The 26252-nt window shown below is 41.0% G+C and overlaps 1 protein-coding gene across 2 annotated transcripts in view; it reads right to left on the reverse strand.

The window, feature by feature from the left end:
• Positions 1 to 2685: 2685 nt before the first annotated feature.
• The window catches only part of LOC308411011 (Na(+)/H(+) exchange regulatory cofactor NHE-RF2), a 51349-nt gene continuing 27782 nt past the window's right edge, over positions 2686 to 26252 (reverse strand). The window contains exons 3-6 of one of the 2 annotated variants that reach the window (XM_080904698.1): positions 14941 to 15162; positions 8232 to 8385; positions 6627 to 6751; positions 2686 to 6526 (exon numbers count right to left, since the gene is read on the reverse strand). In XM_080904698.1, coding sequence (XP_080760824.1) covers positions 6362 to 6526; positions 6627 to 6751; positions 8232 to 8385; positions 14941 to 15162 — 666 coding nt within the window. In that variant the 3' untranslated portion in view covers positions 2686 to 6361. The remainder of the gene's footprint in view (positions 6527 to 6626; positions 6752 to 8231; positions 8386 to 14940; positions 15163 to 26252) is intronic. The other variant, XM_080904699.1, reaches the window with a different exon arrangement.

Here is a 26252-nt window from a genome sequence, read left to right on the forward strand (position 1 = left end):
CGTCTCGTTCCCCTCTCTTTTTTCTTTTCTTTTCTTTTTTTTTGCCTTCTCAGTCTCCTTCTCTGTGCATGTAGCTGTCCTTATTTGGCTTCTCTCTGAGTGAGTGGGAGCGTATGAATGTGACTGTGTGTGTGTGTGTGTTTCCTCCTGACTGTGACTCACTGCTTGTCTGACTCACGAGCGCTAACAAAAACACAGTTGCCATGGGAACGCACCCTCCACCCCTCCCTTCCATCTCTCTCTCTCTCTGTGCACCTCCCTGTCAGTCTCTGGTTTCTCTCTCTCCTTGCAGGCATCCCGGGCAGCCCTGGCACTGTGAAATGGTTGGCATAGTTGGGTGGGATGATGGTGGCACTAAGGTGCATGCAAACAGGATCAAAGGACACACACACACACACACACACACACACACACACACACACACACACACACACACTGAACAGAATATAAACTAAGGCTGGAAAAGAACAGGCTGCAAATAGGTGAAAATAACTGTTTACACTGAGGTATTACAGTGCAGGAGAACAGAAAACTAGGGTGCATGACAGGCAATCATCTATCATCAGTAGTAGGTAAAAATGCTTGCATCGGCTAAACAGAAAGTGCCCACCTGTGGCTCTATTCTCTGCTTCTGTTCTCCTGCTTCTTTTTCCTTTCTTTTTTTTTACTGTTCTGAAATTGCAGAGTGCTTTGAACGGCGCCTGTCCTTTGATGTGCTGGCGTCACTGCTCGGCCTTGCCATAACCTCCAGGGAGTTTGATAATGTGCCCACGTGTAGCACTGCCTTTTCACAAAGATCAGGTAGGGCACTGGATGTACTAGCAGACTGAAGCAAGTAAGGTTTGGCCTACTTCCTGGATTCCTAAATCCTGGTTGTGCCCCCTAGTGGACTACCCTTTATTTATTTTTTCTTTTTCATTATAAAGGGAATTTACATACACCCACAATAATATACAGTGACTGGACGCTTTATTACTGTTCAACTGCTTGTTAATGTAAATATCTAATTATATGGCAGCAACTCAATGCATTTATATGTGTATACATAGTCAGGAGGAACTGCTGAGGTTAAAATTGAGCTTCAGAATTAAGAAGATAGGTGATTTAAGTAACTTTGAATATTGGTGCCAGACAGGCTTTCTAAGTAGATCAGAAACTGCCGATCTACTGGGATTCCCCAACACAAGCATCTCTAGGGTTTAAATGGCCTAAATAAAAAAGAGAAAATATCCAGTTCCCTGGATGAAAATGCCTTGCTTATGTCATTGTTCATATCAAGCTGATAGGAAAGCAACAGTAACTCAAATAGCCACTCATCACAACTGATGTACGCAGAAGAGCATCTTTGAACACACAACAGATGGGCTAAAGCAGCAGAAGATCAAACTAGGGGCTGTTTTTGTTGGCCAAGAACAGGAAAGTCTGGAAAGTCTGTAAAAATGTTGGATGGTCAGATGAGCCTCAAATTCTGCTTTGATTATAGAATTTGGCATAAACAGCATCAAAGCATGAATCCATCCTGCCTTGTAAAGTGGTTCAGTCTGCTGCTGGTGATATAATTGTGTGGGGGATATTTTCTTACTAAACTTTGAGTGTCTCAGTACCAATCGATCATCTTTTAAATGCCATGCTGCCATGTCCATCCCTTTAGGACCACAGTTTACCATCCTCTGGTGGCTCCTTCCTGTGAGCTAATGCTCCGTGTTATAAAGCTCAAGTCTCTAATTGGTTTCATGAACACGATAATGAGTTCACTGCACTCAAATGGTCTCCACAGTCACCAGATCTCAATTGAGCATCGCTGGGATGTGGTGGAATGGTCGGATCTACATTAGTAGATTAGTAGCTGGGAAATCTGCTGCTACTTTGTGACGCTACCATGTTATTATGAACCAAAATCTCTGAGAAATGTTTCCAGCATCTTGTTGAATCTATGCTAAGAAGAATTAAGAGACTTCTGAAGGCAAAAGGGGATCCAACTCCGTACTACCAAGGTGTACCTAATGCAGTGGCTGTGACTGTTTATGTTGAAGTTTGAGTGTTGCATGTATTACCAAACTTTTTACATATAAAGCCAAGATTAGAGAAAAGCCAAATGTGATTTATATTAGTTTTGTTATTTCATATACAATTAATATTCTCGTGTCCCTCCAGATTTATTTTGGGGGTCCAGACCTCCAGGTTCTGAACTGTTGCAATACCCTAAAAAAGGCTATTTCTCACTAATACAAAAAGTAGCTTATCATGAACCTGTGCTTTGCTTACGTGGCGAAATAGTCATAGAAGAAGACTTTGTGGGGAATGAGTGAAGAAAGAGCGAAAAAATTACAGCCAAAGGTCGTTCTCTTCAAGGCAGACGATAGCGGTGCACACAAAAGCCTCAAATTCGCCATGCACGCTCACATGTGCACGCAAGCGCACTTTTGACCTCGGTTTCACCTTTGTCAGCCCAAAGAGCTCAAAGCAGCTGGGTGGAGGAGAATTCTGACAACACGCTGAAACTGAAACTGTATGCCCACATAATCCTGGGCCACAGAAGGTCGAGTGGGTTCAGGGGGAAAGAGAGGAATGAGGAGCAAATGAGAGATACTGTGACTATAAAAAAAAACACCAATAGAGAGAAGAAATGTTTCAGTGATACAACATAGGTCAAAACAAAGCTCAAATCCATCTTAGAGAGAGTGATGGAAACACCATTGTCACACTTTATTGAAAAAAAAATGCAACCTGCCACATATACCGTATTCTTTTACTGTACAAACATGAGCCGCAATAACAAGAGACTGCTTTGCTGATTGTCAGAACATACAGAGCGAGCCCTACAGCGCACACAGACAGACACTGAAGATGAATCACGACACTGTGTGGAAAGACTGTGGTCGTGAATGAGAACAGAAATCCACTTGCTGTCATACATTATATCAATATTGGTTGGATTATGGCATGTATAACTCCTCTCCACACACATTGTGCACCCAACGTGTGTGAGCATGTGTATGACAGCTGTCCCTGTATGTGTAATAATCCTCGGTAAGCTCCATGGCTCCCACAGTCTCTTCCACTAGATCCTCCAGAGCATCTCTGACCTCAATGTGTGCTTCTCTGACACTCCCTACAACCTACAATACACCACACAAACTGCTCAAGCTGTAGGTGAGAGATACCATGACTCCAACTACTGTCTTCTTGCAGTGGTCAAGCAGGGCTGTCACTTACAGAATACATACATACAGATATTTAGCTTCATATGCAATCTCTACGAGTGTACTTGCATGGATCCTCTTATATTGAAAAGCTGAACATTAAATAGTTCAATGTTATGGTAAATACGCATACTTTTAGTTTTTGTATTGTGAGAGGATAGATGCCATTCTGTTGTTTGTAAGTAAAATAGAAAGCTATAGGGAGTAGCTGGCTAACTTAGCTTAGCACAAATACATTAACAGCTAGCCTAGTGATGTGCAGTTAAAGAGATAAAAACAAAAGCGTTTTGGCTCTCATCTTTTGTCCAGTTTGTCTCAAAAGCTCATTAAAAAGAAAACATATCATTAAAATAGACCACACAAGTTAATTAGTGGGCTTTCTAGGTGAATTTGTTCCTTCCGGACACAGTTGCTTTATATCTGGCCGGAAGCAGGAAAATGTACAGAGTTGCGCAACAGACTTGAGCCACCCTTCATTTTTTCACATTTTGTTTTCATAGACCCAATTTTCTTGTAATTTTTCTCTCTTCTTTTGAAATTGGCTGCTTTTTCAATCATTTTCAGTCCAGTCTTTGTACCTTCTTTTTTTTGTTAAGCACTTAAAACTGACCTATGACTCATTCAAGCTTAAAAAAGGCATCTAACTCAAGGGATAAACCAATCTTGTATGTAGACATGACAGACAACTTAGCAAAGAACCAGTTTAAAATGATATCTTTAGACACTTTGTTACTTTCAACCTATCGAGAAAAAAAAGAAAAGAAGAAAGAAATGACAAGAAAGCTATCCAGTCGTTAAGTGATGACGTCACGAATCCTACTTCCGGGCCTAAAGTAGTCTGCGTTTAATATGGCTTTTGTGTTGTTAACATGTTTAATGTTTTGTATTTTCTTCTATTTAATCTCAAAAAGCTCCTAAAACAGTCAGTGATCACTGTTGGGATCCCTCGGCTTTTATTACCGCTAATTATTTATCTAAGCTCAGTTTTTAAAACCTTACGATGTAACTACAGCCCAGCCCATGCAGCAGTATATGAATGACTAACTTTGTATTGTGGATGGATTATCTCAGTTGTTCTCCTGGCTGAAGTTTGGTCCGTTTACAGCATCCTGCCATGTGATTACATTTGTTCCTGACCACCGAGAACACTCACGTTAACTTTTATCGAGTGGACAAACGTTAGTGTGTGCTCACATAGCTGTGTCGCTAGCGGTCACGTAGCACATCATTATATACCAGCTAGCCAAACTTCAGTAACCCTACAAACGTCACTGCTGTTTAGTTTTCTGTCTTCATTTATGTTGGAAGTGATAACAGAGCTGTACGTTTGAATTTGTTTCCAAAGTCCCGCAGTCAGGACATGCTATATTGTATTTAGATGGAAGCTAGCGAGCTAACTTCCTGCTAATTTCTACTCCGTTAAATTTCATAAATTCCGTTTTCATGGATGCTTGGATGATAAACTCAATGTTACACCTGGTAGAGCAGAACGCTGATCATTTTATTACAGATGAAAGACTTTAGACAGTTTTTCAACTCTCAGTGATGCCATAGTGATCATTTGACTTTGGGACCTGCAGCGAAGTTTGAGCCCAGTGACGTCAGACTTAAAGACCGGATTAAAAGAATTCAGGCTATGTTGAAAAATAAAGGTGGTCATACAAAATACTGACTTACAATCTCATCAGAATTTTTGCCTTACATACTGTATTTACAAGTATATTTGCATGTTTTGTTAAATCACTGCATACATTTCCTATTTTCCTAGCAAAATGTAGAAAAAAATGAAAGGTGGCTCAGGGGTTTCTCCCAGCACTGTCACAAGATATTGACCTTCCTTGAGCACAAATCAACTTGATAAACTTCACATTTACAAGACAATACTATAGTTAATACTGACTGATTATTAGCACGTGGCCAGCAATTACATTTCCCTTCCAAAGCTACTTATAAAATGATGCTGAGCTTCATACCTTCATATTTAACAACTTACCTTTGAATCAAAGTCCAACAAAACATAACTAGCTCATAAAGTGTAGGCCACTTCACATTAAATCTGAATAATGCTGTCTAATACAAATACATCTTCAAATTATCTAAAGTTTATTTTCTCCACTTCATCTGAATTATTTAATGTTTCTGGGACATTTTAAGATGATGAATGAAGTCTGGATAAACATCTATTCCATTTAGTGTCAAAAGGGGGTATCTATTCATGGTGTAAGTTCGCCCCCTGCTGTACACATCGAGCCTTCAATAACAACAACAAAACTCATCCCTCACACTATTTCCCCTGAGAAACTCCCTCACTTTTCATGCCTATTATTTCCTTCAATAACACAATTAATAATAGTGGTGCCTCCCTTTGTTATGCATGTGTGCACTGGAGCACTTTGTAAATAGAGGTTAGTGGTGATACACTTATTACGACTAATGGTTAAATAACAAGTAGGGGATTCGTAAATCAAAGTAATCGACTCAAAGTAAAGGTACGAATACACGTAGGATACACTATGCTCAACTATCATTTTCTTTATCAGTGGTTACAATCAAACATGGGATCAATGGGCTGAAGGTGGAGGGTCTCAACTCTTTCACAGTGATCTTCTGTCAAACTTTGGGCTTCTTATGACTTCTGTGGGACAAAATCCCCACATTATCCACAATCATTCATGTCACAGTGTCCTCAAAAGTCTCTCAAACGCAGTCCACGATAATGGGATACTGTTTAATCATAGTCGCTTATACTTTTTAAATATAAAAATAGCTGTCAAAAAGAGTCTCTAGGAGTAGGGAGAATGGGATAATCAAGTAAAGACAAAGGCAAATTTGTGAATATTTGACTGCACTTTCCCCAAGGACAGCAGTACATGTAAGGACAAAGTTCCCTTCTGAGCATATTTTTTGCAGTCACAAAGTCATATAGCACTTCCTTTATGCTGGACTTGAACGAAAAGGAACTATTAAGTCACTTAAGAAGTAAAATCCTTCGAACAGTTCTGTCACATTAAATCCCAGGATGAAAATATCTTCTGTTTGAAGGGTTATTTTGGTTCTTTGTCTAAGAAGAAGAGAATCTGTATATCAAGAGGATAAGTCTCCCATTCAGGGATCTGCATAAATCTCTGTCCTTTGTCGTGTCCTTAGAGCAGAATGTCTCAGAAATTGCTGAAGAGCTCATGCTTCTTCGTCCAGTCCATCTGCGGGGCCTTCCTCTTTTCTTTACCACGGACCTTCCTCTTTTCTTCTGCCGCCGTAGCACTGAGACTCAGGCCCATCTCGGCAAAGGGGTCAGACAGCTGGCCACCTTCATCATCTGCCAGCTAGAAATGATGAGACAGACAGATGCAAACAAAGGATTAGGGTAGAGGCTTTTATGTGGAGGTACAAAGCCCAAACATGTCACTGTGCACAAATGCTCACATCCACCTGCGTGCTGTTGCCCTGGCTGCTGAGGTCAGAATGCGTGGACCGGATGGACTGAGTGGTAGAGCTGCCATTGATCTGAGGACTGGGGGAGCCATTGGATATGGATGGACCGTCATAGTCTGCGAAAACATTCACATATGAAGGAAGTGTTTTCCAAGCCCACGGCTTATTTGACATAGTGCTTGTCTTTACTTTTGTCATTATTTGATAATAATTGTTCAAAAAAAAAAATAACTTTACATAGGAAGATACCCCAAATTATTTGTTTGTGTATGCTAGACTTTTTAGTCAGTGCTAAGCAGATGACCTGAACAAATTAAAGCCAAATTAGTCTGGCTGTAAAAAGCAGCGCTCCACTGCCACCACTCTTTTAAAGGTGTATAATGATCTTTTTATGGCGTCTTATGGATTTTACTTCAGTGCAGTTTTTAATACCATTAACTGTAACATTTTACTTTATAGGCTTAAGGTTTTAGCTGGTATCGCTGGCTCTGCGTTAGATTGGGTTTCCTCTTACTTATCTGATAGGTCTTTCTCTGTTAGGGTTGGCAAGTGCACCTCTAACATTGCCTCCCTAAACTGTGGGACTCCACAAGGTTTAGTCATGGGGTAATTAGTATTTTTCTTTCTAAATCCTAAATACTTTAGCTGGCATCCTTCAATCTTTTATTGATTTTTCTTATCAAATGTTTTTACATCGATGACATTCAGCTTTATATCCCTTTAAAACCTCACCAGCTGGACAGGTGAGGTTCCCCTAGTCCACTGTTTAACACAGATTAGTCATTAGCTCTCTACCAATTGCTTTGTTTTAAATATCACCAAGACCAAGACCAAGATCATAAAATATGCCAGGCTCAACAATTCTTCCCTGGGCTTTAACTTGGATGAAAAATCTTTATCTTTATTGCCTTTTTCATTTAAAGAACATTTCTAAATTGCAACATATGGTCTCCTCAGGTGAACGGGAGAAAAATATTCATCCATCTGTGCCATTGTGTTTAGATTACTGTAATGCCATGTTTACATTCTTGGACAAATCATCTCTTTCACCTCTCCAAGCGATATAAAATACTGTGGCCATCCTGTTAAAAGGTTCTAGTAAGCTCACATTACTCCCATTTTATCCTCTTTACATTGGCTCCCAAGAGATTTTAAAATTCTTATATTTACAAACAGAGCACTAAATGGCCAGGCTCCAGATTATTTATGTCATCTACCTACAAATTGCACTGCTGCTTGATGTCTTCATTCACAGGCTCTGAATTTGTTAGTTTTCCCTGTACATGACTAAATAGATGAGAGGGGATGACAAAGCCTTTCAGCCTGTGGCACCAAAACCGTGGAACAATCTATTACTACAAGTTGACTCCGTAGAGTCTTTTAATAAGTAGTTAAAGCTTTTTTGTTTAAACAGGCTATCTTTGTGACTGTCTTCTAACAAAGAAGAAAGCTCTATCTAGTTTATAAAAACTATAAACATCTTTTTTGAAAAAATGTTCACCAAAATAATGCAATAAAATATCTGCCATGTGCTTCCTCAACAGGGCTTCTTGGAAATTCAAGCCCATCAAATAGCCTGATGTAGCACAATCCCACCTTTTACATGGCTGACTGTGGGGATCAATCCCCTCCTCTTGAAGTGCTCGTCTGTTTCTGGATCCACCACCAACAGCCAGGTTTCATCTCCCCCTTTCTTGATGAAGGCCACCACCTCTGCATGCCGCATGCCCTCGATGTTAACGCCATTAACCTGGAAAACACACACACACACACACAAAAGAAAGGTTGCTTTTGTTTAAAAGAATCATGCTTTTACATGTTATTCTTTTTAACTTTTCCATCCAGGCTTATGACAGCTTTAAACTGAATTTCTTAATAGTTAGCTATACAGTGAATAGTACTCTCTATTTTGGACTGAACACCTGCATGAAGTGTCTTTTGGGCAATCTGGGCAAATGGGATGGGAACACGGACAGCCCTCATTACAGTGTTGAGGTCCTTATTCAACTTTGTCATCACTGTCCCATAAAAAAAAATACACACAGACATGGCATGTATAGTTTGATGATTCAAGACTCCCTCAAAACATGATTTTCCTTGATTCGACCCAGGGTCATTTTGGGTCACTTTAGGAATAGTCATAAAATTTTAGCCTAAAGGAATGACATTTAGGGTATTTTGACTTCTGCTGAAATGTCAGTTTTTAAGGGACAGTACAGTACAGAAGTCTGTGCTACCTCATTCAAACAGCAGGGGGAGCCATGCAGCCACAAACTAATTGCACAGAGTTTATTTTTCAGGGGGCCTGAAAAATGCAACAATTCTACTACCTCTTGAATTTCTGCAACAGCGATTAAGCAAAGCTTTTTTCTTTACATCTGTACGTACGTGTGGCCATGGATGCAGCGTGACGTAACAGTGTGGAAAGCACACATCCACATCTACTCTTGTGTGACGTCGCCCTTGCTTTCTACACTTCACTTGCATAACACAACAGTCTGTTGTTGCCTCATCTTATCTAGATGCTGTGTTTTGAAAACTTTGAGTAGACCGTGGCTTCTCAAAAGGCAGCAGTCGCGGCATGCCGAGTTAGTGTCGGTACACAATCAATTATTGATGGCTCTCCTTGGCTCTGGCTATAGTGCAAGTTTCAGGTGTCAGTGTACTGAAGGGAAATTTGTGTAAAATTTCACTGCTTATGATAGAGGAGGATGGAAAATTTGAGCTTTAAAAAATAAAACTGTAGACAAAAAGGTACAATATGACAGACCAGGAAACAGAAAATGAAGGGAAGGGCAAAGAGAGTAGATGGAAATGAAATGTAGAGAGAGCAGGATCAACAGATGGAAAAATGTGAACCTCTCTACATCAAAAAATCACAAATGCAGGACTTATGTCAGCCAGAGGGACAGACAGACAGTTTGAATCCGAGAGAACAAACATCTTTGTATTTGGCCAAACAACAGGTGTTGTGTCATGTTTCACAGACTTCATTAACAGTCCATCCCACACAAGACAATACACTCTGTTCTTTGCCCACTGAGCTCATTAATACAGGCTGTAGAAACGTGCAGAAGCTTATTTCTCATGGGACAAACCCTTGTGGGACCTCTTGATACTCTGACTGTGCGTTTCTGAGGTCCTGCCACCTGCAGTTCACGTTTTTCATGCTATTTGCACATGTGGGTCTAACCTTGGACTGATCGAAACAAACAATTTTAAATGCATCCACACATCTGAGAATATGACGCATGTGATACTGTGAGTGACTTTTAACACTTCTGTCCACGCAGAGTCCCAGGAGGGGATGCCGGACAAACAAACAAAGCATGAAATGTGATTTAGATGAATGTTTGCAAGTATTTTGCCTCAGATTAAGTCATGCTTGTAACAGATGTTAATGTAATTTACATAGAACAACAATTTTTAAAGTTTACCAGCTAAACAATCATTTCAATTGTTCCGTTCAACTCAGTTTTGTTTATATAGCTGCAAACCATAGAAAAACACTTGCCTCAAGGTGTTTTACATCTACAATATTAGAACGAAAAGAAAACCTCCACAATCAGACGACCTCCTTTGAAGAAGCACTTGGTGACAGTGGAAAGAAAAAACTCCCTTTGAACAGGAAGAAACCTCCAGCAGTTCCAGACTCAGAGAGGGAGGATAAGGGGAAAGAGAAGAAACATACGAAGAGTGAAGTCTAAGCCTTAGTGGAACATAACTGAAACTAAGTTTGATCTAAAAGGAAGTTTTTAAGCCTTACTGGTCTGCCTTCTGAAACCAAACTGGGAGCTGCTTCTACAGGAAAGGGCCTGAAAGCTGAAGGATCTGACTAGGAGCAAAGTGCAAAGTGCTCTGTTAGGATAGTAGTGTAAGCGTTCCTTACAGCAACTTGAATCACATTTAAAATACCTTTACTTTTATTTTCAACATAGAAAACTCCAATGCCTTCATCAGGGAATTTAACAGGTTCCATGGACACAAGTTTGTAGTGATGTTACACCAATAGAAATCTTCTACCAGGAATTAGAGCGTAAGATTCCACCAGTGATCTTCACATCAAACTTGCACATGGTGTGGGAGTCAAGAAGGCACACATAGCTGCATTTCCATTTTAAATGAGTAACTATAGGCAAACTAGGAGGTCCATGAGGCTGCACCGATCTATATGCAGCAAAAAACTGAGTGAGGCAGTTGGCACAGAGACTGATGAGGCGTTCACTGGTGTCAGGGCTTCTGCCAGACATGGGCAGAAAGCTGAGCTCTCATCATAGTCTTAACACGCGTCCTGTGTAATGGGGCGTAGTGAGAGAAAAAGACGCCGGGAGATGGAGAAAGAGAGATCTGTCATGGTCTCTAACAAGCTGCTGACAGATAACACAAGCGCATCTTGACGCATGGTCAGAGATGGCTGTAATTATCAGGGTGCTCTCCCACACTAACTCACACAGCAGCCAACTAACTTCACAAAGACTCAGATTTGCTGATCCACAAACAACTCATACACTGAATTTGACAGGAAATTAAAAATAACTTTTTCTCTGCTCTAAATAAGCACACAATACTGGGCGTGTTATTTCTATGCCAATTAACCCTGCTCTTTACTCTGCATATGCATACGTATTCATAATTTCACTCAAGCGCTTTAAATTAGTAAGGTTGAGTACCATTCAACTTCATCTGTATATGAATGTTCATGTCTGTGAGTGTCCCTCGGTTTCTGTCTCCATGGAGAAGGGAGGTGGAGGACAGTCAGTGCCTTCGTTGACCTGCTACAGGATGTTCCCACACTCTCTCTCCAGCCATCTAATTTTCCAGTGAAGCATCAGCGCACTTTATTTTCTAATGATAAGCACGTTGCCAGCACAAACTCGCCTCTTGCTAACTTTGGTGAACAGCAACTCTGCTCTGCTCGTTTAGGTTTGCATAAAGACTGGAGAAAAAGGGCAAAACTCACTTTAAGCATTCCGGAATATCCATGCATTTCCTTAACCCTCCTGCCTTCTTGGGACCTTTTTGTGCCACTGCTATGTGTTAAATGGCTGCCATTTCCACTGTGTTCAGTGGAATATAACCAAACTTGCCACAGGATAGTTTTTACCTGTCAATGTTAATATTCCAGTGTGAATTCCTTAAATCAGCCTAAAATGGCTGAGCAGCAGAAATCCCCACACCCATCACCCTGGGGACCATTTTCTGCCCATTGACTTCCATTATAAACGCTATTTTTCAACCCCAAATTATCATCATATGATTTTATTTTTTCTTCTTTTCTTGGATGTCAATGAAGACTCAGGGCCTTGAAGTTTTAATTTTTAAATTGCAAAAAAAATGCAAAAAAAATAATGGCAGGTCAAAATGTATGTTGGTGCCAATCTTTGGTCCATCTAAAGGCCTACTTATAATGACAATCACATATTACTTCAACTGGTTTTTTGTGGAAATATTTAGTTTCGTTTTTTGGTTTTTGGGGCTTATAACACAGGGCGCTCACAGGGATTTGAAGGGTTAAAACAACGAAAATATAATTAAAACTTTACATGAATATTTCAGGGAGAAGTAGTTTTACAAGGTTGGCTATTTTAAAGTGGAATAAAATATGGATATATGGTCTTTTTATGGCGTGGCTGAGAATGGTCCCTAGGGTGATGGGTGTGAGTTTTTTAAAGGATGGCAGGAGGGTTAAACTCCAACTAAGGTTGTGGAAGGGCTCGATTGAGAGAGACATGGGTTGTCAGTCTGTGGTAAGGTTAACGCAGAATAGCAGACCCCCCCATTCACGCTGACACCTACACCCAATTTAGAATCACTAATGAACCCAACATGGATGTCTTTGGGTTGTGGGAGGAAGTCAGAGCATTTGGAGGAAACCCACGCAGGCACTGGAAGAACATACAAACTCCATAAACAAAGGTCCCAGCTGACCAAGAACTTTCTTACTATGAGGCGACAGTGCTAAAAAACTGCACCACCGAATCTGCTCTAATGGCATATTGTGATTTTTATGCTTAGGATTGCCAGTACATTCAAATTAAATATGTGTCATAACTGCTAACTGGCTGATGGGGCTCTCTTCATCTAACTCTTCTACCCATCGTAATACACCACCTTATTTACTTAGGAGGAAGTATATCTGCGAGCTATCAACTGAAACCAGGAGCTACAAAAGCATCAGTATGTTTCGCTAGATTTTAGCTTCGTTTAACTTTTCTATCAGAGCCTGTTGGAGTCCTGTTTGATGTAATGTGCTGCACTCTAGTCTCAACCCTGATATAGAGCCGGAGAGGTCAAAGGTCATGAGAATCGAGGGTGAATGCTGTGTGAGTGTGTACACTCCGATGAAGAACGACTTATAATGATGATGATGTTTCAGTAGCGTGGATTTTGGTTAATCTAGGGGAAAGTTCACCAAACATCCGTGAACTTTCTAACCAGTTTCCTCACTCCGGTGGAAATCTGAAATAATTATGTTGTTTTTCTTTTTTGCACATGCATCTTCATTTTCTGCTGCATTCTTTCTTTGCTATCCACCTCACTCAGTCTCTTTCTACATGTTATTGAGGGAGCACGTATACGCTCCGTATTGTTTCGTGTCTCAGCTCAAAGTGATTTATAGCAGATCCTCCTCTCCCCTGAGACCACCCTGCTCTGCCTCACCAGTTTGACACAGTAAAGCTCGAGTTCAGGCTGCAGGTCCTGTTATCCTTAGAAACACAAACGTGTAACGCCCGCCGTTTTAATTACAGCCAGGGTCACATCTGTATTTGATCACATGTGTGAGACTGCTCTCAAATCCTGAAGCCTTTGTTTAAAAATAACAACTAATGAAAAATCTCCATTTTATACCATTTAAAATGGTTTATTGCTGAATTTTGAATGTTTCCAATAAGGTGGCGAATGTCTTGTGTACAAATACTCTAAATCAAATGGATTTTTTCAAATGCAAACATAATGTAAAGTCACCCATCAGCTTCTAGTGATGAGGGAACAGCTACGAAGAAAGTCATGCGAAGTGTTTTGGTATGATTTTCTTACGAAAGAGGCCTTTTGGGGTTCTTATAATCTTCCGTGACGGGAATGCAGTATGCATCACCAGTAATCAACTCATCAGTGCGCGTCTACGTGCTTTAAAATATCCTCACTTGTTTTTCTGGTCTGCTGTGCCCACGCCAAAAAACCTCTCACACAATAATTACTTAATATGTTGTTCTGGAAATTTTGCACCTTAGATTGCTTAAGGACACTTCTTTGACCTGCTAAACTTTACTAACTTCACTCATTCAGCATGCAAGTCTATCAATGTCCTAAAAGTATCTGTTTGGGGACTGTGCACAACCTTCAACTTAGGCTATATCCAGTTAACCAATTTCAAAATCTCACATGGTCAGGGATGTTGTCATCATACTGTTCATGTCTGAATAACTTAATTTTACATCACAAACACATACACCTGTAAAAACTGGACTTTCCTACCTTTAAAGAGGAAAAATTTACTGGACAATGTGATTTTTCTGGATTGCACTGAATTGTATATAATATTCAGTGCCGTGTGTAGTGCGTTCCCAAGTCACAAATTACTGTAATCACATTACACTTTTCAGTAACACGTTGTTGTAGTAAATTAAGTAATTACATTACAATAATACTTATGTGTTTTTCTTGTGTTACTTGGTTCTTCAGTCATCTGCATGTTGGGCTTGGAGGAGGTAAATGGTGGAGAGGTCTACAGCTTTTGAGGAATGAAGATTAACTTTATTTTTATTGCACGAAAGGACAAGATGTTGAAATGCAAAGTGAGTCCAGGACAGACAAACTGGATGATGCTACTAACACAGATAGAACCCAGAGTGATGTTAAAGCTGAACGTATGGCAACTCCAAACCAGCAAACCAGGCCCTGAACTTCAACGGGCGTCAGTCGGAGCTGCAGCCTCCATTTCTACCTGTACATCTACAGTAGAATCACCATGACGATCGCTTTGAAGTCTAAAGGGAGGGGCGGCAAAACCACCAACACAAAGAAAAGATTTGCTTTGTGTTTCTGGTTTTTATGGTCATGCATTCAAAACTGAAAGAAAGACTGTGTGTGCATCTTGTTTAGAATAGTTACTTGCGTGGTCTGTGGAACTGGTAACTACTAACTATACAACATTGCATTTCAGGTCATTTATAGAGTAATGTAACAGATTACTTCATATAGTGAGTAATTAAGTAACATTACTGCATTGCTTTCAAGAACAGTTACAAGTAATATGTTGCACTTTACATTTCTGAGTAATATTACAGATACAAAGACTCCACACCTCTATGAGTCTGTCTTGAGGCTGGAGCCCGGCATGGTCTGCAGGTGACCCGGGGTCCAGGGAGCGGATGTACTGTCCGGGCCGCGACCGATCACTGTGAAGGTTGAAGCCGTAGCCCATCTCTGACCGCACCAGGTGGCAGAGACGTGGAGCGAGCTCGGATGGGTTGACCTGGGGCCTCGACTGGGACTCGGGCTGGGTTTGAGCTTCAGCCTGGGCCTCCTGCAAGTGAATGGGAAAAAGATGTTTGTTCGCCTGCTTTGCATAACACACAATACAATTAATCTACACTGTCAGTTAAGGGAAACCCTCAACAGAGACTAGAAAAAGAACTGGTGACTTGACACTTGACACATCACTCATTTTAAAAGGCCATGCTTTGACAAGTTGTGTTGCCTGAGGACATGGCTATTGCAGTAGTGCTGGTACAATCAAATAGTGTGCATGAATTCTTATCCCTACTTTTATTTTTTCATGTCTATTTAAGTGCTATTTATGACACTATGTTTGCACTGAAGCACCGCAGCAATTTCCTAATGTTGTAAACCTGCTCAACATTTGGCAATAAACCCCTTTCTGATTCTGATTCTGAATATTTGTAACTGTACGCCATTCTTTGTGGCCCTTCTATTACAGATGTGTTAGCAACAACTGTAGGAACTTAATACTGTACTCAACCAGCACAATTCACTTGACATAGTCAGCCACACACACACATTTTAAGCTAATGACTCACAGCCATATTCCTAACAGCCAAACCACATCCATAGCTACAGTTAGAGTCATAATCACAGCTACAGTCACGGAGGCAGCAGTTGGTAATAAGCTGGCAAACTAGTTTGTTAACTTTCAAACTTCAATGACACAGCTAAAGGATCAGACAGTGGTTACAACCAGCAACGGTCTGCTGTATCGTAACGCAGCTTTCTTCATGCAGGAAATACAACATCAGCTATGGCTTTCTTTCTGTGAAGCAACTATCGAACCAATTTGAGGTGATTCGAGCTTTGTTACATGGAGTGTTATCCTGCTGGAAGCAGCCGTCAAAAGATGTGTACACTGTGGTCATAAATGGATGGACACGGTCAGCTATAATGCTCATATAGGCTGTGGTGTTTAACAAATGGACAGTTGGTACTAAGGGGTCCCAAAGTGGGCCAAGAAAATATCCACAACGCTATTACACCACCATCACCAGCGTGAGAATAAATCCATGTTTTCATGTTATTCAGGCCAAACTGGCCCTACTGTCAGAGTGTCACAAAGGAAATTGAAACTTATCAGACCAGGTAACATTTTTTCAATCCTCTATTGTCCAGTTTTGGTGAGTCTGTGTGAACTTTCCTGTTCTTAGCTTCTGGTGTGGACTTCTGCTGCTGTACTTAGTTTTACAGATTTGACCTGCTATTCATTCAAAGATGCTCTTCTGCAAAGCGTGGTTGTTTCTGTTGCCTTGAAGCAGTCTGGCCATAATCCTCTGACCTCTGACATCAACACGGCATTTTTTCCCAGGGCTCCCTGATGCAACCATTGTCTGTAAATGGTCTGTTTTGTGTGGTAAAATCCCAGTTATCAGCAAGTTACTTACTGCAAATTACCTTTCTTCCCCATTCTTAACTTTAGCAGGCCACTGAATTGCTGCCATGTGATTGGCTAATTATTATGCATTTGTGTTAACACACAGTTGAACAGGTGTACCTGAAAAAATGGCTGGTGAGTGTATATACCATAGGAATAGAAATAAAAGTGAAAAAATATAAATTGCCAACAGCTATCAGTTCATGATGTCAGAAAACAATAAAAAGTGTGAACAATAAAACATGTGAGCATCAGAGAGAGAGATGAGATCAATCGCAGCTGATGTTTGGTCTGCAGAGAAGTTACATCACAGCAGTGGTATTTATGTAGGGATATATGTACAGTGGTTCATATGTAAATGTAAAAAAAGATGTAATCCATCAAAGTAACACGCTCCTTTCTGCAGACCATGTGATGATTTTCAGAAGCCGGTAACTAAACACGCTCCACCAACTTCCCTCTCCACTGTGTGAATATTTTATACATAAAAAGTGATGCTTAAATTCAGTGGTAATTTAATCATACTCACCGCGTTACGTTTTGAATAGTTCCGGCTGATTTTTTTGTTGGATAACAATAACCTCCTTTTCATGTACCACCATTCACTCATTTAATAGGATGTCTGATTTTATTATAAGATTTCAATCTGGACTGAAAATGTCCATTTGCAGCATATCTCTGACTAATAGCCTGGGTGAAGACATTTATAGAACCTGTATAATTGTGCCTTGAGTTCTACAGTGTGATCATGCTGATTTACCCTCCTACACACCCAGGAGAGAAATGTGCTGCGAGAGGGATGGCCAGCTCCATAACCCCTGCTGATATTAGCGTTGAGATAACAGACAGGCTGAGCTGGAGTCCACATAATGTACACACGCTGTGTTCACATGATGTAGCTCCAGCCACATTACGCAACTTGAGAAGCCTTTTGCTTTCGCTGCATATGCAAAAACTAAGATCACGGTCCAGCTTGCGCCGGCTATAAATACATATGGAGCATGTGGGCAGGGTGAGAGAGAAAAGAGACAAAGGTAGTATGGTGTGTTAACAGGAGATGATGGTTGATGACAGCTTCTTCTTTTCTTTTTTTTCCCTATTTTCTAACTCGTCACTCATTTCCATTCAACTTCCTGGACATTAACGCAAACGGCTCCCGAGAACATGAATCTCCACAGCAGTTCTCACCAAGAAAGACCTCAAAAATAACAAAGATGGCAACATATAATTTCAGTTCAGGCGCAGAATTCTTTAGGGCAGCAGTGATCTGGGCAGCTTGCCATTAGATGGAGGGAGAGAAAGAAGAGAAGGGAGTAAGAACTGACAAACAATGGAATAATTCACAGTCCTCTGTTTCCTGGCTGGAGAGGAAGTGCCTGGGTTGGGCAGCTGGGGCGGACTGTCCAAGGGAGAGAAAAAATATTTGCAATATCGAATGCATTACTATCCTGGGATGTAGGCAAAGGGAATTAACAAGAAAATGACAGAACGGAGGAGAGGAGGAAGGCTGAGAGAGAAGTGAATGAGTGAGCGTGCATGTGTGGGAGGGATAGAAAATTAGATGCAGTGAGAGGGCTGGGAAATAAAGTTCAAGAAAAAAGAGAGACAGGCAACTTAAGAATATGCAGAGCTAACACATAAACACAGAGTGCTAAGAGAAATCATGATGACAGAAGTTTCCAGTAAGACACGATGGCGAGGTCTGCAGTGGAACTCCTCTAACATAAACACTGAGAGGAGCACAGCTGGGAGTTATTAGGTCGGGGGAGACGTAAGCGCCTGCCAATCTAACCTCCAACCGCCTCCCAGTGCCTGTCTGCACCCCACTGAAAGCATAGTGTGCATTCAGGACACTTTATTTTGGCGCTGTGGGTTTCTTCTGCATAAAACTAAGAGCACAGGTTAGCTGCACGCCTCACTCACGTGTATGTGTGTGTACTCCGCTCCACATCGAGGAAGATTAATTTGGGCAAGAGGAAATTGTAAAGGACGGAGGCGCTGATTTGAAAGATTCGAAGGGTGACAGCCAAAAGGCTCAGAGGGCTTTAAGTTACCACACAACCTTGCCAAAATCGCAGGCAAACAAATGAAATGTAGCCACTGTGTTTGTTTGAACTGTGGGTGCTGAAAACTTGATGGTTTTTGGAGAAAATATTTTGATGAGAGAGAGAAAAATGAGATGTAATGTTCTTATTTTTGTCAGCAAACTAGCTTGTCATCAGGAAAGTTATCAGCATTGGACATTTTGTTTTTCAAAACAGAGGAGGAGAAGCGATAGGAAATGCTGGAAAAAAGCAGAGAGACCATGTAACTACAAGTTCATGGAAAATGACCAGGCTGCTTTTCTATAAGGAATATGGAATATTCCACTCTTACTGCTGTACATTAAACATGACATGCAAACGCATACTGACCCGAGCATCCTGACTGTGACTTCCTGAGACGATTTGCTGTCAAAGGGACGAGTGCCCTCCAAAGGATTGCATTAGTTTCCAGCCACAATGACATTTTGCTGGTCTCAGTAGATGCATGTGTGGGTGAATACCCAAGTCATTTCTTTAACTCTGTAATTGGGATTATTTTGATTGCACTAAAAGTTTGAGGGCTGAACTTTCTTTTGTTTAATGTATGAGATGACATGCCAGAGCTGGTTCACTTTATTTTCTTATGCATATTTTTTCCATTAGCAGCTTTTGCCCAGTTAGTTCCATATTTTGTACAATAGATTTATTTACTGGTGAACAGATTCATTAGCCATCGGTAGCTCAGTTTGTCCTTCGAGACAAATTGTGTCACTTGGGAGCCGTCTTAGTAGCTCAAAATGGATAGTGACATATAAACTGCATATACAAAAACACTTGTCAAGTCTAATTAAAAACACTTTAACCTAAAATCTGGTCATTTTATTGCAGGTTATACTTAATGCATGTGCAAGTTATGTAACATACGATGGTTGTCCATGACTTGGCAGGGCTGAGTTTGATTCATGGCTCTCCCATGACTTCCAGCCCATGTTTCCTCAGGCTAGAAAACTGCCACTTTGTGTCTTTGAGACGCCTGCAGTTTAACTATTTGGTGTGTGTCTTCTGGCTTCCTTGACAGACATAGTTGTGTCTGTCAAGGACACAACTATGAATGCAGTCTTTCATGCTTTATTGCATAGCAATAAAAATGTATGCATTGCCTGATACTGATGATACTGCCTGGGGGAAGCATAATAATGTAGAGTGAACTGGTCCTAGCACAGAACCTTGTGGAATTCCATAATTAACCTGTGTGTGTAAGGACTCCTCATTTACATGAACAAATTAGAGCTCGTTAGATAGACATGATTCAAACCATTGCAGTGCAGTTGCTTTAATTCTTATGACATGAATCTCTGTAATAAACTATTGCGGTCGACAGTACTGAACACAGCACTAAGGTCTAGCAGGACAAGTGCAGAGACGAGTCCAACGTCAGAGCACTAAATCAGTGGAAGGTCTGAGAAATCAGAGAGAAACGCTGAGTAACTGTAACTTCCTGGATTCTTGCTGCCTGCCTGGCCTCAGCTCCTTGCAGTTAATTGTAATTTTTACATAAGGAGGATTTGTTTTTTTAAAACCTTGGGTTAGATTGAGGCCCCTATGTTAGCAGTCTTCACAAATAAAGCTCTATTTCTCTACCTGAAAGTAGATATTTTTTTTCTCCCCAGAAAATGACTGAAGTCAAGACAAAATTAGCCAAAAAAAGGCAGCACTAAGCTGTGTTCTGGGGTCTTCTCACCATTTCATATGTATATGTGGAAAGCTGTAGATGGTGAGAACAGCTGCAAGACCCAACACAGAACAGAGGATGCATCAGTGATAACAGACACTGTCACTGATACAGCCGGAAAGGTGAAGCTGGGGTGGAGGTGGGTTGCAAAACAGCTTGCAGGTTCACAAGTAACTGTGCAGCTTAAAGCAGCTTAAATATCACGCAAGATATGCGATTTGCCAGAGGGATGCACGGAAGGATATCAGATGAACTATCAGCTCATGTGGGCTTGCAATGAAAGCAACTAATCTGTCTGGATTGTGCATGAGCTTGACTTTATGGCCAGCCTGAACAATGCTACGATTTTAAGGTTAAACCATTATCACTTATATTGGTCTTCACAACACAGGTTATATCGCAAAACGTTATCACTGATCTCCAAAACAGTGTGCACTTTAATGGGAGCAGTTTGAAGTTTGGCAGACTAAGAAAGAAGACACACCAGTTTACATGTTTAACTGGTTTATGTGCACAGATGCTTCTCCATATTTTCCTCCTTGCAGTGACTACTGAAAGTGGCATTGGCAGGTGATGAAACTAGATCGCAGCTTGTTGAATAATTGAGCAGCGGCCTGCTGCGATGGATGGATCATGACCGGTTGTTAACCCTTTCACAGCCAGGGTGTGTGTTTGGGTCATGCCTACGTGTGTGCACTGCTATACCTGCCCTAGATTTCCTACAAAGAAACTTTAGATCCCCTGTGTGTGTGCATCAAGTGGCTTCCGTAGAGATTATTGTAAACTTAATAGCCTCTTTATGAGTCAGTCAGCCCTTTGAACCGTGAGACAAAAGAATGCAGTCTTTCATGCTGAATTTGTATTTCTAAAACAGATGTGGGAAGCTCTAAAATATGACAAGTGTCATGAAATTAAATAATAACGATATTCAGCTTATCATGTTTGTAAAACAAGCACACCCACTATTGTTGATAAATAGGGTGTCTACTGACCAAAGACATTACAATTGCATTTGGAAAAGAAAATTTCCACATGAATCTGTGCAAACCTGTTAGAAACTAACTGCACTGCCAGATGCTGCTAATCAAATGAACTTGATTAACTGATCATCAGCAAATGCGAGCACCTCTTTTAAAGCACAGGCTTTGCAGTTTGCAGGTCTGGAAGATTCAGGGGTGTGTTAATATGATGGCACAATCTTCTTAGGCGTGGACATCCCAACAAATTCACCCCAAGGTGAAACTGTGCAATGCTGAAGGAAACTGCAAAAAAAGAAGCTGTATCTAAGGCTTGTTCCGGAATTTACGTTTCCCAATTTTGCTTTAAGTTATAAAGTTATTTACATATGGCCTACTTATGATCCTTATTGCTTCTTTTAGAGAGGAGCGGTGCTTCAAAGGATAGTTGCAGATTTCTGTCAGAATCTGCAGATTTTACAGTACAAATAAAATGTTCAAATTTCTCCAACGTTGTCTTCCCAACAGTTTCACGGGATGGCCAGGAAGCATTCGCGATGTCTTCTCTGGCGTCTGTCTTGTGTCAGTGACGTAAAAGACTGATTTAATGCAACATGAACATTCAAACAGCAGTCGCTTTCTACAACATCAGATATGTATCGGTACCACATACGAAAGTGACCCAGATCGGATTTGAAAATATCGGATTTGTGCCGTTCACACTGTCATACCATGATCGGATATGGGTCACATAGGGTCAAAAAAGTCGGATTTGATGCGCTTTCGCCTGCAGTGTGAACGTAGCCTAAGACTCTACTGACCTCGACTAGTATGCTACATGTTAAAGTTTATGACAGTTCAAAAAGATAGAAAAAGACTGAACAAGTACAACTTGTTTGGGAAGGCTGGCAGGCAAATGCTTCTTCTTGCTTAAAAAAAACATGGCAGCATGGCTTAGCTTTGCAAAGCTGCATCTGAACAAACCACAACTCTGAAACAATGTCGTTTAGACAGAGCATACCAAAGTGGAGATGTTTGGCTGTAATGCACACCGCCATGTTTGGTGAAAACCAAACACAGCATATCAGCACAAACACCTAATGCCAACTGTCAACCTGGTGGTGGAGGTGTGATGATTTGGGCTTGTTTTGCAGCCAGACAACCTGGGAACCTTTGAGTCACTGATTAAACCATGAACTCCTCTGTGTGCCAAAGCACTGTAGAGTGAAATCAGCCAACTAAAACTGGGCCAATCTTTGGACATGCACCAGGACAATGATCCCAAGTACAGCAGCAGATCTACAGCAGAATGGCTGAAAAAGAAAAGAATCAAGGTGTTGCATGGCCTAGTCAAAGATCAGACCTCAACCTGACTGATATTCGGTTGCAGGATCTAAAGAGAACTGTGAATAAACAATACCTGCAAACCTCAGTGAACTGAAGCAACACTGAATTAAAGAGTGGGCCAAAATTCCTCCACAATGATGTGAGAGAATGATAAAAGTAATACACAAAACAATGACTTCAAGTTACGGCTGCTGAAAGTGGTTCTACAAGGTTTTACAGAACTGCACAGAATCCCGTGAAAACGTTTAATTTTTTAATGACTGCACTTGTGCATCTATCAAATGTCAGTAATGGTTCAAATAAAACTTAACTTTAGAACAAGTTTATGGAAAAAATTGACATTCCGACAAAAAATACAATCTGGAACTAAACTAAATGTGCAGCTTATTTTTTCTTTTCCGTGGCCTTGGTGTAATTTATTTTATGACTTTCCATAACCCGACCAGAGTTCTTTCATGACCTAAAAAACTGTATCCCAGTTTGTTGTTGTTACTCCTCAGCTTGGAAACATTTTCACTGGAGTCGACAGTCTGTTTTCCAGCTGGGCATGCGATGCAGAAAATACCATAAGTGTTCAAAACACAAGAAAGCACCTCTGCTGTAATCATGTAGCAGCTGACCACTTAAAAAAAAGAAAAAGTTTGCATGTTTTCATACATAAGTATCTATGAGATTACATCAAAAAATACTCTAGTATAAGCAGCAATGTGCACAGCACAAGGAAGGAGCTGCTGCTCTTGTTTCCATGCATGCTTGTCCTTCGTCATCTGGGGAGGATCCTCACTTTTTTTTTTTTTTAGCATGGAAAGATTTTTATCAGGGGTGTTTTGGAGACATCAATCATGCAATGAATTTGACACCCGTTGGAGCCGTGGAAAGAAATGCCTGCCTTTGTTTGTTCACTTTACTCGATAATAGCCACAATGATCTTTGTGTGCCACTGAGCATTTAACTATTTATTGTTCATCTTGATCCTGTCCTTGTTTTAATAGGCCTGCAGACATATTTACTTGACAAGTAGGAAAAGCCCCAGAGTTCCTGATAACCCTGTTCTGTTTAACTGCAGAAGTAATTAATTGCATTGTTAAGGTCAAGGTCAAGGTCAAGGTCAGATTTATTTATATAGCACATTTCCAACAGCCGATGCTGCACAAAGTGCTTAACAATAACAATAAAATTAAAAACTACAGTGTAATACAATAATAACAATAGAAACAATAAAATAGAAGAATTGAAACAATACTAACTAATTCAGATAAATCCAAAATGCTTGGGTCATAATGTGTTAAAAGCCAGAGCGTAAAAGTGTGTCTTTAGTAAAGATTTAAATTGCTCAAGAGTTTGAGCAGATCTAATATTAAAGGGGAGACTATTCCAAAGTCTGGGACCTGCCACAGAGAAGGATCTATCACCACGAGATTTGAGGTTAGTCCGTGGAATGGACAACAATAGTTTTGAACTAGATCTCGTGGGTTTTCCTGGAGCATAGGCAGAGAGGAGCTCTGACAAGTAGGGGGGGGCTCGGGCGTTGAGTGACTTAAAAACAAAAAGTAAGAGTTTAAATTGGATCCTGTAGGGGACAGGGAGCCAGTGTAAAGAGGCTAAAATTGGGGTTATATGCTCTCTCCGTTTGGTACCGGTTAGCAGGCGAGCAGCAGCATTTTGAACCATCTGAAGGCGATGGATGGTGGCATGATCTAGGCCATAATACAATGAATTGCAGTAGTCCAATCTGCAAGTAAGAAAAAGGTGGATGATACGCTCGAAGACGTCAGCCGGAAGGTATGGCTTTATCCTGGCTAGCTGTCTTAGCTGAAAAAAGCAGGACTGAACTACTGCACTCACCTGCTTATTCAATTTAAAAGAACCATCAATGTAAACTCCGAGGTTTTTTACATGTGTTTTACAATACGAGGAGAGGGTACCCAACGTGCTGTCGATATGATTGAAATTGCCAAAAATGACAACCTCAGTTTTGTTTTCGTTTAGCTGTAAAAAATTTAATGATAACCACTGTTTAACATCGTCAAGGCAGCGTAATAAGAGCTGCGGTTGATCTGATCCTGATTTTAAAGGTAGATAAATCTGTAGATCATCCGCAAAGCAATGAAATGAAATGCTGTACCGCGAGAAGATGGAGCCCAATGGCAGCAAATAGAGTGCGAAGAGGGCGGGACCCAAAATAGAGCCTTGAGGAACGCCGTATTTAAGAGGAGCTAATTTGGAGTTGTGGGGGCCCATATTGACATAAAAGAACCTTTCTGTCAAGTAGGAGCGAAACCACTGAAGGGCAGATCCTTTTAGGCCAGCATGCGATTCTAGCCGTGATAACAGAATGTCGTGGTCAACCGTGTCAAAAGCTGCTGACAAGTCCAACAGTAAAAGGGCAGCAGGGCTGCCAGAATCCATAGTTAAGAGAATATCGTTAAAAATCCTTAAAAGTGCTGTCTCAGTGCTATGTAATGATTTAAAACCAGATTGAAATTTTTCTGAGATCATATTAGAATCGAGGTGTGCCTGCAACTGTAGATAGACCACTTTCTCCAAAACTTTAGATAGAAAAGGAAGCTTTGAGATGGGCCTGTAATTAGACAGAACAGTTGGGTCCAGGTTTTGTTTTTTAAGAAGAGGCTGAACTACAGCTTGTTTAAAGCATAGTGGGACGCAGCCTGTAGTAAGGGACGTATTAATCAATTTCAGAATAAAAGGGCCAACAATATTAAAAGTGTTTTTGTTGTACCGTGACATGGCATAATATGCCTGCGGTGAGAAAAAGAGGCCCTGCTGGGGCAGATAAAGTTTTCTTTAATGAATTGCGTTAGCGGGAAAGAGGTTAGTGGACAGCCATTTAGCTCAGGCTTGGCTTTCACTCTGACCTTTGTGGCCGACACCAAAACCTGCCTGTTTTATACCACGTGTTACAGTCTTGTTGACAATACATGTGTTGCTGAGGTCTTCTTCATTAAACCGAATCATGATTTACACACTTAGTTACATGGGTTAATAAATAAATGACATCATCGCTGAGTGAAATCCCCTCGAGTGGACACTGAAGCCAGAGTTGACCCAAATCTAACTTAAAATAATGTTCCACGACATTACATGCAAACACATGGGACTGATGCCATGGTTGACAAACAGGGACATAGAGACGGCAGAGGAACTAGTGGAGGCAATTCCTTCAATCAGGGCGCCTCAGTAACATGTAAAGTAACCTCACAGGACTAGATACAAGACTAACTATTGTGGACACACAGGTATAGAATCGAATATATATATATACAAAAAAAAAAAACACCCAGCACGCCCCTGCGGGCGGTTTATCCTTCAAGCTCGGGTCCTCTACCAGAGGCCTGGGAGCTTGAGGGTCCTGCGCAGTATCTTAGCTGTTCCCAGGACTGCGCTCTTCTGGACAGAGATCTCCGATGTTGTTCCTGGGATCTGCTGGAGCCACTCGCCTAGCTTGGGAGTCACCGCACCTAGTGCTCCGATTACCACGGGGACCACCGTTACCTTCACCCTCCACATCCTCTCGAGCTCTTCTCTGAGCCCTTGGTATTTCTCCAGCTTCTCGTGTTCCTTCTTCCTGATATTGCTGTCATTCGGAACCGCTACATCGATCACTACGGCCATCTTCTTCTGTTTGTCTACCACCACTATGTCCGGTTGGTTAGC

Source organism: Rhamphochromis sp. 'chilingali' (assembly GCF_963969265.1).
Source record: "Rhamphochromis sp. 'chilingali' genome assembly, chromosome: 15".
In the NCBI taxonomy this organism is placed as follows: domain Eukaryota; kingdom Metazoa; phylum Chordata; class Actinopteri; order Cichliformes; family Cichlidae; genus Rhamphochromis; species Rhamphochromis sp. 'chilingali'.